The following is a 13249-nucleotide window of genomic DNA, read 5'->3' on the forward strand; positions in this document are numbered from 1 at the left end:
CGCACCGCTGAATATATTACAGCTCGTTTAAACCTGATTTCTAATGCACCCTCCAAGTATCACTGCGTCGACACTGATTCACGGAATCCCCTTCCTTTCCTTCGTTACAGTCGTACGCGAGCGCACGTTCGCTTTTGCTTTTCTTTTCGCTCTTTCTACACAGTCGGCCCTATAGTCCAAGTTTACATCGGGTATACAACGCAAGAGTGCAGTTAGTATCGAGAAATACAAACCTTACGCTTCAGAGAGGGAGACATCGACTGTGATTAGAGGGTAAAATAAATGGCAGTTCGATCGCGAGCAGGGAATTACAGCACACTGCACCCTGTTCTTCGCGACTGGATCATTCCGATGGTCGGATCGCGATACCTTTGCGTGATACCGGTGCACGCGGGTCTCAGTGTTCGGTTGGCACGCGACTAACTTCGCGTTTTAATCAGAGGCGTCGCGTCGCTTTAGAACCGCGGTAATAATCCTCGGCATGCAGAAGAATAACGTACAATCGAACAGAATTCGAGCCTCGTTTCGAAAAATGCAGCGAAGGATTGTCGCACTTCCGTTCGCGACGTCCATTAAAATTTATCGCCGTGAAATTTACGATCGTTCCGATTGCATAATTTTCCGCTTTTAAGTCATTCGATCGATCGTTACGAGTCGCTACGAGTCGTCGTTTCCGCCCGTCTTTTCGGCCAACGGAATAAGTCGTTGAAACGAAATCGATTCGTCGAGACATTTCCACGACTCGAAACTCAACCGCGCCACGCGTCACGACTATAAATCACGAACCTGGTGTTCGCTGTTGCTTATATTAAATCACTGAATTCGGCGAACAGCTTCCTACGTCAGAATCGTACACGATCGTATCGCGTGACCGCGATCTATCGACCTTTCTGATTTCTTTTCAGGTCTGTCGGTTTACGATTGCGCTCGCGGTGTCCTCGAAACAAACGTCCGAAACGAACGGTCGTTTCAAAGGCATCTGTTCACCGTTTTAAACAATCGAATTGCTAACAGCGATTCCCCAAGAACGAGCAACTCGCACGAGTTCCCCCAAGAAGCGTTCCGCTTCTTCTCCGGACAATCTCAAGTTCCCCCTCGACTTTCGCCTGGACTCGTTACCTTTTCTTCAAATTACACGGCAATTAACGCGGAATAAGGTTCTCTTTACGCGCACTTCTCCTCGACTCCGAGTAAGAGCAGCCTGGGTTGATTATTCGTACAAGTGCTGACTCGGACTCCCCTGCAACCGACGTGATCCGTCCGACCAGCCACCAACTTCTACCACTATCGAATATACTACTCTCGGCTGACCAGTGGCGCGCTTATACCACTGGTTCCAGCCAGAGATTCAGCTTTGTCAGTAAAATCTTTTGAAATCTAGCAACATCCTGCGATTTATTGACGTACGAGAAGTTCGTTCGCCGTTCGTATCGGCTTTTACCGTTTGTCGTTTTTCCGCGGATAACGTACGCGTTTTGCACGGAAGAAACAACGTCGATCGTGTTAAACGGTCGGCATACAGGGCGTTCGCGCGAACAACGAAATAATTACACCGCGCGGCCATAAAACTCGATTAATATTACACGTCAATATTAGTTCGGTTCTATTTAACGCGACCAATCGAATCGCGATTATGCGGTGGTCCGGTGCGCAGTCAGTTGCGTTTTTCTGTTGGCGGACTCGAATATCGGATTTTCGGGACGTCGCGACGAGAATTAATAATACCGTGTGCCTCTGCATTATGCGGCGCATCTCGATCGTTCGTCGTCCGTGAATTCCAGCAATCACCCTTCCTAATTGATAATGTTTGATTCGCGGACGATGACACCGGTCATTGCGTCGCGCTGGCCGAAATTATCGAGACCTAGCTTATGGTTCCTGTCACCGCGAACAACCCTCGGAACGTCTAGCTTCCTCCAACTTTATCAATTTGTTTGATTTTCATATTCATGGGAGCGGTCCCTTAACCGATCACGATCCTTAACAACCGCCATCGTTTATTAAGATCGCGTAACCGAGAAGCTACAACGATGGACCGGTTGAAATTTCCAACCTGTCTCTGACCCGATTCGTTCCCGCAACCATGAAAATTTCACAACCTTTCGTAGATTGGTTCTCCATCTTCGGCTTCGTCGAGTATAGAGAAACTTCGCCGCGAACAAGTGGCTGCTTGCAAACGAGAAATTCGGGCAACCTCTTGGCGAAACTGTCGAAGAAGTGTTATCTCGCATCTTGTATCTCTTTCGCAGGCCGTTAGTAGCGGGATGAGAGTGCGATCGCGAACAACCCGGAACGACGTGACGATGCTTAAGGGTTAAGCCGGTTTTCAGGGGTGGACCGGTTCGACGGGGTTCGGCGAGCATTTCCGCGTAACCGACCTCGACAAACCGAGCGAAACGAGGTCAGGAACGGCGCGTACGAGGAACGAGGGATGTCGGTGGGTCGGTGGCTGGTCGGCCGCCTGGCCACCCCCCCGGCCAGGGGATGTTTCTCCGCTCGGAATCCCTCGGATCCGCTCGGACGTTGTCGTTTCTACGAACTCCCGTGAAATCGTGTTACATCGACACGTACGCCAGCAGCACGACGCGTACCGCCACATCGGCGAACATCCGAATGTACGTGCTCGATTCCGACACACCGACACGCTCGACACGATGTGCACGCCGGCACAATAATTACGGACACCGATATCGGGCCAAGCCGAACTTACGAGGAAGAAACACGCAACGAGTGCGAGCGCGCCTACGCGTTCCACCACGTGGCGGACGCGTATTCTTCATTTTTTATATCGTATCGACATCCGTTCATAAGAGAAAGGATATTCCACGAGAAAACATATATAGAATACATAGAAAGCAACATAGTTGGAAATTTTTAACGATCGCAGGTATCGCTGTGTTCCATTTCGAATTGCTGGAAAAGCAGCGCATTGTTCCTTACTCTCTTCTTGTCCACTATGCGGTCAGGTCTTCTAGAAACAACGTCCCTATACTTTGAAACAGCGTAGCGTCGTTTCGCTTGCCATCCTTGAACTATTTGCACGCTCGAAAGCTGGGCATCTGTACAATCTCACGCGCACTGGACTACCACCTTCGACGATCCTTAAAAATGCATCGCGACTAATGCGTTGGTTACTCGAACGAGACAGAACCCACGCGATCTCACGTCGTTGTCTCAACCTGCAAAAGTAGAAAAAAGCACCCGAGCTTTCGAGAGAAAAAATAAAAGAAAGGAAGAGAGAGAATAGAATGGAAAAGCGCGAACGACGCGAAGGTAGATAGACAAGAGTGGCCATCGGGGATTGCGCCTGCGAATCAGGTACGCGTTTCGCGCGTGCACCCCGGAGACCAGTAGTGCTGGCAGGTGTGCGTTCCCCTGCGAGCACCTGAATGCCGCGTTACGAGCGGCTACAAAGGGGAACACACGGAGAGGTTAGTCCCGGTCTGCGCATACGAGCCTGGGGCAAAGCGTAAGGCGAACGTGGAGCGAGCGTCGCGTGCAAGGACACGTAGAGGCAAAGCGGGAGAACGCCGCTCTCGCAGCCTTCGGAACGCGAAGAGCGCGCACACTTTCGCGCAGAAACTATCGTGTGTAAGTTGTGTCGGGAGAGAGTAGGGGGAGAGAGAGCAGGTAGCGACGGTAGAAGGAGGGCAGCAGAGGGTTGGCGGGGCGGTGGTAGTCGCGCGGCCGTCGGTCTAACACGGTGCGGTCGTCATTGGGCGTCGGGACGCCGTGGCGACGCGGTCTCGACTCGAAAGCACGCTCGGTTGGCGAGCACGCGCGCGCCAAGTGTGTTCGGAACGCGACACGAGGACCGAGTGCGCGAATTTTGCCGCATCGTTTTCTGCAGCCACGCTAACACCCCGTCGTACTCCAAATCGCCGCACACTTTTTCACGCACGGAAGCATACACACACACACACACGCGCGCGCACACGTCTTTCTGTACACGGTCACATATCGTTCGAAGCGCGAGTCGCGATCCTCGTCGTGATCGGCAGAGTTGGTGCGGATTTCCGTTTGTTTCTCTATACCGTCCAGCATCGCGGTTGGTTCGCGTCTCGCGTCGTGGCTCGCGCGTGTGATCGATCGAAGATTCTTTCGCGAACGGAATCACGAGATCGGGTCGAGGTTGAAGAGGTTGTTCGGTGCGTCGCGTCGGGACGAAGTTCACGCCACGCGAACTAGGTCCTCGATCACCGTACGAAGATCCTCTTTTTAGGTTCTTCTCGAGTACAAGTTCCACGTTGGTCGTGCAATCGCGAGTAAAGTGTTTGATCGATCGTGATCGGGAATCGTAGAATCCTGCAAAGTGTGCGCGTTTTGCCTCGTACGAGCGAGAGAGAAGAGAAGAAAGCGAAAGATAGAGAAATAGAAAGGTAGAGAGAAAGAAGGGGAAAATAAGTGTGGACACGATCGCCGGCCGATATCCCGGCGTGGATACAACGACGAGTGTTCGGTTTGGTTGGATCTCATCGAAGGTGGAGGAGACGTCGCACGATGAGACGGACGACGAGAGAATGTCGCGCGGATACCGCGGGATTCGTCTCAGTCGTCCGACTGGTCGACCGGTGGCCGTTGAAAGCGTCGAAGAGGAGCGCGTTGCGGAGAGGCTGAAGGGCAGCAGGTCGTCCTCAATGCCGTATCATGATCTGATGGGACGAGTCATGTCACGTGTCGTCGGGACGCTGCTCGCGCGCTCGACGCTGCTGACGAGCGTCGCCGCGGCTCTCGTCGTGCTCTTCTGCTGCTGTAGGTGCACTCGCGCCAGCGAGTTCCCCGAGAGAGAGTGCTGCGACCTGGTATACCCGATCTCGGAGCCAACCGGAAGATCCACGTCCGCGCCGACGCCAACGGGGAGAAGCGGTAAGTTTCGTTCTAAGATTTATTCCTTGAATATCGTTTTCAGAATTTTGTCTGGCGTTTTGAAAAAAAACCCAGATTTCTTAGTTTCTGTACTTTCCGTTTGCGTTCCCTGCAATTCGACGAAACTGCCCTTTGCTCGAAATATCTCGGTCAACTTTGTCGCGTAATCAACAAGAGCGCGCTCGTCGGTAGGGAATCGCGTTTGTTGACATTGGCTCGCCGGGACTGATTCGTAAACAGTCGCGGTACCTCGATCACGCCTGTTCGTTCGATACGAAGTCGAAGGTCGTTCGCTATTTGTTTCGCGAAACTACTTTCGCTGCTCTTTAGCGCGACACAGAGTACGATCGCGAATCGGCGATACTTTGGAACGTACTTTCGTCGTTGGATTTGCGCCCGTTGATTAATCGAATACGCGAATGCAGGTAAAGTGGTAGTTTCGGTATCGGGAAGTGTGTTCGACGAAGCTCGTTTCCGTTTTTTTTTTTTATGAACATTCGTTTTGCCGGTGATTTGATAGAACATTCCAATGGAGACGAGGCGAAGGGCGAGGGGAGAGATAGAAGGGAAGTCAATAATTGAACAGGAACCAATAACTGTACGTATAGCTTGGCCGTATTTTGTTAGCCACCGAGCAGCTATTACAATTTCCGTAGAGGGATGAGCGGATTATTAATTCAATTAGGATCAGTTATTAATTCAACAACGACGGTTTATCGACGCGAGTTCAATGCGGTGGTAATTTAAGTGGCGAAACAACCGCGTAATCGAGTGGCCTGTTTTCAAGCGGAATGCGAGTCACCCCCGACCATCCCTTCGTCTTTTCTCGCAGCCTTTTCAGATCTCCTTCTACTTTCAATTTCTTTCTCCGAAGAAATACCGGGAAGAAACGAGTCGGCTCTTCTTTCTTCATCCTGATTTTTCCGCTAATTAACCAACCAACGTTTCCGTCACATATTAATCTTCGTCCAAGCCACGGATGCTCGAACAAACGTCGAACTAACCGTCGACGTCGTGGCTTTTCATCCGCGAAAACTACCTCGAAAATATTCTTTACGCCGCCTCCTGGATCGATATCTTTAATTAACTCGAATTTATGGGCCACGGTCTTTTCAACTTGCCTGTTCGTTATTCATATTCGCGGATTATACGACCGGCTTCGGAACCACCTTCTCACCGCCCTCGTCAACTCTTTCTCCACCCTTCTTTTCTCCGTATTCAAGGAACCACAAACCTCGTTACCCCTTAACCTTCCTCTCCCGCTATATTTGATCATTTCATCTCTTTCGTTTCTCTTCGAACGAGTGCCCATTGTCGGAAACGAACGTTACTCGCTCGACCAGTCTCCATATCGTAGCTCTACGATTCCAAGTTCTCGGAACTAAAAACAAAGGATAGATAGAGCGTACCGGTCGCTGGTATTTTATCGTTACCGCAGTTGCTCGTTGCGGCGGAAACCAGGACGATCCGTTCTTTTAAGTCTTCTCGGTTTCGGCGAAGTTAATGGAGACAACGGTACTTAGCGGGACACACGCGAACAGTCGACGGTCGACGTTGTCGTAGGAAGCAAACGGTGTCTGCGGGCATTTCGGCCCCTACATGGGATGAACTTGGATCGAGGTCAGCTACGATCGAAGGTTATCCGGCGCGTCTATAGCCAGTGAGCAAGTTTCAGGGAGGAAGTCATTTATACCCCATCACGGAATTCCTCGCTGGCGAAATATCGCGTACGTGCTCATAGAGTGTTAGTAATGAAAGACGATCGGCCTCATCGGCCTTTTATATTCCTGCTCTCTCTTTCTGTCGAAGGTCGAGGGTGAACCATACCTCGTCCACCTCTTTTCGTTTCGTTTCGCCCTCGTTGTTCCGTTCTTCGGTCTCGTCGTTGCGTTGACGAGAATGGAAATCGCCCCTTTGTTCCTGATGTATCTCGAAGGAGTTTCACGAGTGATGGATTTCATTCGATTCCGGCGTAACTGTAAAAAAAGTAGCGTTAACTTTAACGTTGGAATTTAAACGGGACGGTAGTTTTCAATTTCAATCGGGCATGCTAGAACGAATGTAATTGGTTCCACCACCTCGTTCGTTATAGCGTTGGTGCGTTCGTATATACCGAATGTATTTATATTTCCAGATAATCAATTGCGCAAAATTAATTTATATGTAGATATATATATATATTTACATGTAAATATATAACTTTTGCGATCCTTGCATATCGAATCACGATTAAACTCGATAGAAAATGCGAACGACCTAACGCGATTGACGTGACATATGTGTTCGATACAGTATTCTGATTCCATCGAGGAAAACTGTAACGGTACTCGTTCGCTATAGCGCTGTTCGTTCTTCTTCCGGACATACCGCATCTTTCTCGTAAATCGATCAAGGCAGCGTGACCACGCTTTAAACCGCCGGACTAATTAACCGGCCCGAAGAAACGTCGTGTTGAATTCGTAGCGGAGCGCAGTCGGTTGAAAACGAAACTTAAGGTCGGCACAGAGCGAGAAAGGGATGGTTGCCGAGACGAGAGAGGGCAACGTTGCGAAGCGTCGAGGCACGAAGGCGTGCGGAACAGAAGGCGACAGCCCATAGAGATGGAATCCTGCGAAAAAAGCGCAGGCACGCTCGCTCGCTCTCTCGCTCGCTCGTGGCCACAGCGGGCAAAGATTTTTCCAAGCGCTCGCCACCGTCGTTGTACGACTCCTGGCTTAAATGTCGCGAGTCAGCTCGCAAAAAGGAAGAAACGCGCGGAAAGAGGAGAGAGAGGGAGCGAGCTGCGGCCGAGAAAAAGGAGGCGCGCGCGGTCTACGGATAAAAAGAAAAGAGGGGAACGAGAAGTGGCCCATTGACGTTAAATCGCACGGTGAGGCGCTTTTAAACGTCCTCGCTATTTTCATGCGACCTACTTTGCCAGCCGCACCGTAACGAGGTTGCTTTCGCATAAATTCGGAGTGCCTTCGAGTTCCTCTGCTCCACCCCCTGGCCACCTTCTCGTTTATCCCATCGCGATTCTCAAATTTTTCGCATCGGTCGAATCGAATCGACGTTCGCCGCAGGAATAAACAACCTTTGGTTTCTTCGCTGCGCTCGGTATTCGACGATCGTGCGTATCCCGCTACTCGAACATCTCTCGTGGTCGATCGTATCTCCTGGGAAACTGAACTTTCAGTGGAAACGCGTATCTATTGTAGTTCTACGCGAGAAAATCTTAAGCGCTGTGCCGCTTCGATGGACATCTATAGTCCGGCGTGATTAATTAATCGCGGTAGAATGATCGAATACGCTCGAGGATACTGTTTACGTTCGCGCGGTGTTTCCCTTACTCTGCCGTTTCCATCGGTAATTCTGCTCTAGAGTTTCCTAAAGCACCTAGATTTTACACGTACACCTCGCCGAACGATTCGTCTCTCTTCTTTTTAGCGTTATTAATTGCTCGAGGAAAAGAGTAAAAAAAGAACGAGGCTGCACGCTCGCATCTTGTATAAAACTTAATATTCCACGTGAGCCACGCAACGCATAAAAGTCAGGCTGGTCGTTGCCCTGCGTACGTATTCCATTTGGTTTTACTCTTTCGGTAGCCAGCCTTGGAAACGTATGCGCATATTTCCGCGCGGCAATGCCATTAGTCAGACGAGGGCGCGATTTAAAAGAACGCTTCGATATCGCAACGAACGGTTCCGATAGCGGCCCGTTCCATTAAATTACGGAACAGTTTGATTTTCCGGGCCTCGATCCTCGTAATTAATTATTCGGCAAAATTTCATTATCGAAAATAAATTCGAACATCGTGTGCTGGCTTCGATAGAGGCTGTGATAGCATCAGTTCGGTTCTAAACATTCTGCAGCCAACTCGCTCGCGGCACAGTCCGCTACGATAGCGCGAAACGATACGTGTTCGCGAGACGACGCTTGCATGCCGTTTGCCGTTCAAAATCGCGGTTTCTGCCCTGTGTCGTCGTCCTGATCGACTCTCGGAGAAGACGCAGCTATTCGATGAAAAATTTACACGGTCGTTTTATCGATTCGTTAGCAAACGCGTACTAGGCAAGTTCCATAAATATTTACGGGTGTTTTATCGAGTTACCGCGTTGTACGCGCGATCCTCGATTTCAAGCAAGTTCCCTCGGAAACGAAGATCGTACCGGAAGATGGTCCCGCGCTCTCCTATTTTATTTGACTCGACCTCGTTTCGCTTCCTCGACGAACGATTCCGCTGGCCGCGCCGTCAGTTCGAAGAGGCGCTGTTATTACTACTCGTATCGCGGCAAAGAGAACACCTCGAACTACGAGAATCCTCGTCAAAGAAATGACTAATTAATTGGCTGGCAACCTCGGCCTCCTTGACCCGATATATACGGCGGTTCTCTTTGAACACGTCCCTTCGCCGTGACCTCGATCGTTGAAACGATTCGCGAGCCTTCTTGTTAACTTTCCGATTGCAAACGGGACGCGTTTATTCGTCCTGGAATTTTTATTTCTGCTGGCTCGACAACGGCACTCGACTGTTTCTGGCGTGGATACGGCTGGAAGTCGTTGGCTCGTGAAAACACGAAACGTCAGCTCGGGAATCTAGACTTATCCATCTTGGTACTTTTGCGTTTCCGTCGGTTGCGCCGAGGATTAATCGTAGAAGGAAACAGATTTGAAATCTCGTTTGCCGATATTATTAGAGAATTACAGAACGTCTCCGGCGCGCAGCGGATCGAGGGAAATCGGGTCGGCCGATAGACTAGGCTGCTCGATTTGATTAAACGACCGCGTTTGATTAATCCTCGATCTTGAAGATTGCCGCGCGTAATTCGGTCGTCGCCCGTAACCGGGACACGCTTTATACATATTTCATAGGGAATCCCGAACGGAAAAACAAAGACAACCCCCGGACGCTTAATCCCCGAAGTATTTGCTCTGTCGCTGCTCGAAATTAATTCCGTGATCGTTAATCACGCGGGATGACGTTTCGTGTACACCGCGCGAGGAATTGACTTTCAACGGCGTTCACTCGCGAGCAAGTGGCGCATTCCTTCCAGCAATTTCTTCGTCGTTGCTCGAGAACCAGCTACAGTCGGCCGGCTCTTTCTCGTTTTCCGCTTTCCGTATTTCCCATTTACGCCCTTTTTCCAAGGTTTTTCGCCTTGCCGACCGAGTCGAACTTTCCAAGTGAGTCGATTCGCCGTATCCTTCGTGACTCTTCCCCTATGGAATTTTACTTGCCAACTTCTTTCCACGTTTAGGAGGTTCCAGTATCGAGTTTAACTTTGTTCTTGTCGAAGATTTTCCCCTCTTAACGATGCTTAAGCCGCGATTAGAAATCCAATAAGCAGACGAAAAAACAGACGAAGAAATTGGTAATAGACGATACAGTTGGCTCTTTGATTTTTATCGGTTGTAATTCGAGACGATGGTCGTTCGAGATCGATTTCTCTCGAACAAAGCCCATTAATACCGAATCCAACGAGAAGAAAGCGAACGAGTTGCTTTTTGCTTCGTTCTCCTATACGTTTCGGTTGCCCTGTGAAAACGCTAAAACGCCGCTTGCCGCGCTCTTCTCGTTTAATTGGGCAGATTTTTGCTTTACCTCGGTCAAGGGTCGCTCTTTTAATGTAATGAAATTTGCGTTTGATTAACAGAAATGGAAATTAGCCGGATTGCGTTTGACCCTCGCCGGCTTGTTCCACTGTGTACCGCTGCCAGTGGAAGAGCTCGGTTACGGTCAGCCACTCGGGACCCGGTCGTCGGGTGAAATATATTTTTCAAAAATTTTGTTGCCACGCGCCATGCTTCGGATCGTCGTAGCTGTATACTTTATTATCGTGGTTTGCACGCGTCACGTTTAACCGTGCTGTTGTATGAAAGCGTGGCGCAGTCGATGGAAAGAGCCGACTAGCTTTTACGAACGACGCTTTATTCCTCGTATTTTGCCGCGATTCGGTTTTCCAGCAATTTTCTTCGTTGCAACGCTCGCGTATTCCACTTGTTATATTATATACAAAAGGTGGTCGAAAGTAAGCGTAGCTATCCTTCATGCACATAGATACATTTTATTATACATATTATTCCGTTGTACGAAACATTTTGAAATTTCATCAGTATTGTTGCACAACTCTACTATTATTACGATCGTGTCGGTGAAGTTTGAAACAATTTCGGAAATTATATAGGGATTACAAGATATTTACTACAGGTACGTATCTCGCAGAGATCATAAAAGTATTTAAACAGTCAGTTATCCATCGTATTAACAAACCTCAATATGCAGCGCAGTTATATTTATCGGCCGCTTAAAATGGATATTCACGCTGTGTACTACTTTTCTATCAAATACACGTCGGCGATGAATATCTTCTAACCTTTATATACCTTGTCAAATCGATTTTAAATCGTACCGATGTAATCACTATGGTCGTGTCTCATTAAAAGTCGCGTCGATGAAATTTCAAAACGTTTTATACTTCACACGACACGATAAACTACAACGAACGTTCAAACAGGTGTGTCTAGTTTCGGATATTCGAGAATTTCATCGCGTGAAAAGTGTGTACCAGCCTTACGACCAACCGGTATTCCAATTCTCCGAACGAAGTTGATTTGTCGGACATCGAATGACCGTAACGACGTAATATAGAGAAACGAGCGTCGTAAGAGGGCGCGAAAAGAGAGGTAAATAACGTTGCGAGGAAATCAATATCGACGAGGACTCGAGCATCGTAGAGACACAAGTTCTCCGCTTGAAACTCGGCCTGCGAGCCAACCTTCCGACCAAAGTGTTGCCCAGGAAGAAGAGAACGGGATAGAATGAGCTCCGCGATACCCATAACTGCCATTGATCATCCTGCGGATACTATGTGCGGGAAATTTCACCTGCTCGCAAAAAAGCTATTCGTGTTTGTAAATCGAGTTGTACAAGTCGCGGAAGTGGGTATTTATACGGGAACATCGACCCTCGTTCAATAAGATTACAGGGCAAGGTGGTATCTTATTCTTCGAATATTCGATGTCATTCATATCGTAGGAGATACCAGTTCACCTATATATATATATATCGGGTCGTATTTCCTGATCGGCAACTCACGTTTTCCCATTGCTAGAATTTGTCGCGCTATTTTCTTCGTATATTCATATTTCCTCCTTTGGCAAAATCTTTGCATCCTTCTTTATTACCGCAATCGCTTTTTTAAATGTTTTTTATCGCCCTTTCTATTATCGCAATTCCACTGTTCGCATCGCAGCATCGTCTTTTGCCGCTTCGACTTCTGTTTTCGGAGTTGCCGCATTCTTTTTTATCGCAGAAATTCATCCCCTGGAAAATTGGATGGTTCTTGTTGGTAGAATTTCTCATAGAATCGTTCTGTCTCGATTATTCTTCGAAATAGAGATTTTTTCCAAGCCTCGCAGACGTATCCTCGAACGTCGAAATGGTACGTTAACTTTTGTCGTTGAAATTCGAGGTGGACACTCTCAGCTGGGAACTCTGAGAAAATGTTCACAGCGGTCAGATAGTAGAGACGAAGGATTTTGGAAAAAGCCACCAGTAGCCAACACCGGCTGACCGTTACTGAGTGCACACGTCGGTCATGTCAGACGATACTTACCCGAAAGGATACTTTGGTAGCTTCGGACATCTTGGTACTGGGAAAAATGCAAGACGATGAAATGGATTCGAATCCCCCGTGAGAATCGTCGATGGCTAACCATCCTCCCGTGAATCTTGAGCAAGTGACGTTTAACCTGCGATGGCATCTGGTCCCTGGCAAATGCACCGTCGTAACTTTCCACTCAAGTTGATTATTCCTTAATAAGTTACATAACGCGCAACAAAGTTTCTGCTAATTTCGATCCGTACGACGTACGTCAGTCGTTGGGCGCTGTTACGTCGCTCGATTTGCCAATAAATAAATCATACTCGGAAGTCAAACTTTACAGCTTGCTCGATTTACCATTTGCTCGATATTTTCGACGAGCAAATTGGTAGAAAATGGCGAATACGCGATGTAAGTTGGCGAGCTTATAAACGCGACAAGAACACTTTGGCTTTGATTCAGTACCTGCTGAAAGCGTTAGGATGCTTCGTATTCCTTATCGTCACTGGTTCGACCGGTCTTTGATGCTTTAATTTAAGAGTATCGTGCAAGCTATAAATTTCTAACACAAAGGAGACACTATTTATACCGTGTCTGCTACTCGATCCTAGCGAAAGGAACGTAAGTTTAATAGCGACGCGCGTAGTTACATCTGACTACCTGTAGTACAACAGGTTAAAGCTATACGTTTAAAGTATCCGCCTGCAAGAAGATCGATCTATCAACCCGATGAAGTTAATCCTTTCGCGTAAAAGACGTTGGCGAGAAGTTTCCGAAGCAGCTCACGCTGTGCTCGCCTT

General features: G+C 48.5%; 1 protein-coding gene across 2 annotated transcripts in view; it reads left to right on the plus strand.

Moving 5' to 3' along the window:
• The first annotated feature begins 3664 nt into the window (after positions 1 to 3664).
• LOC126919610 (uncharacterized) overlaps positions 3665 to 13249 on the plus strand; it is a 222799-nt gene continuing 213214 nt past the window's right edge. The window contains exons 1-2 of one of the 2 annotated variants that reach the window (XM_050729042.1): positions 3665 to 4148; positions 4223 to 4866. In XM_050729042.1, the coding sequence (XP_050584999.1) occupies positions 4521 to 4866 (346 nt within the window). In that variant the 5' untranslated portion in view covers positions 3665 to 4148; positions 4223 to 4520. Of the gene's footprint in view, positions 4867 to 13249 lie in introns of both variants that reach the window. The other variant, XM_050729040.1, reaches the window with a different exon arrangement.

Source organism: Bombus affinis, chromosome 8, assembly GCF_024516045.1.
Source record: "Bombus affinis isolate iyBomAffi1 chromosome 8, iyBomAffi1.2, whole genome shotgun sequence".
NCBI classification, from domain to species: domain Eukaryota; kingdom Metazoa; phylum Arthropoda; class Insecta; order Hymenoptera; family Apidae; genus Bombus; species Bombus affinis.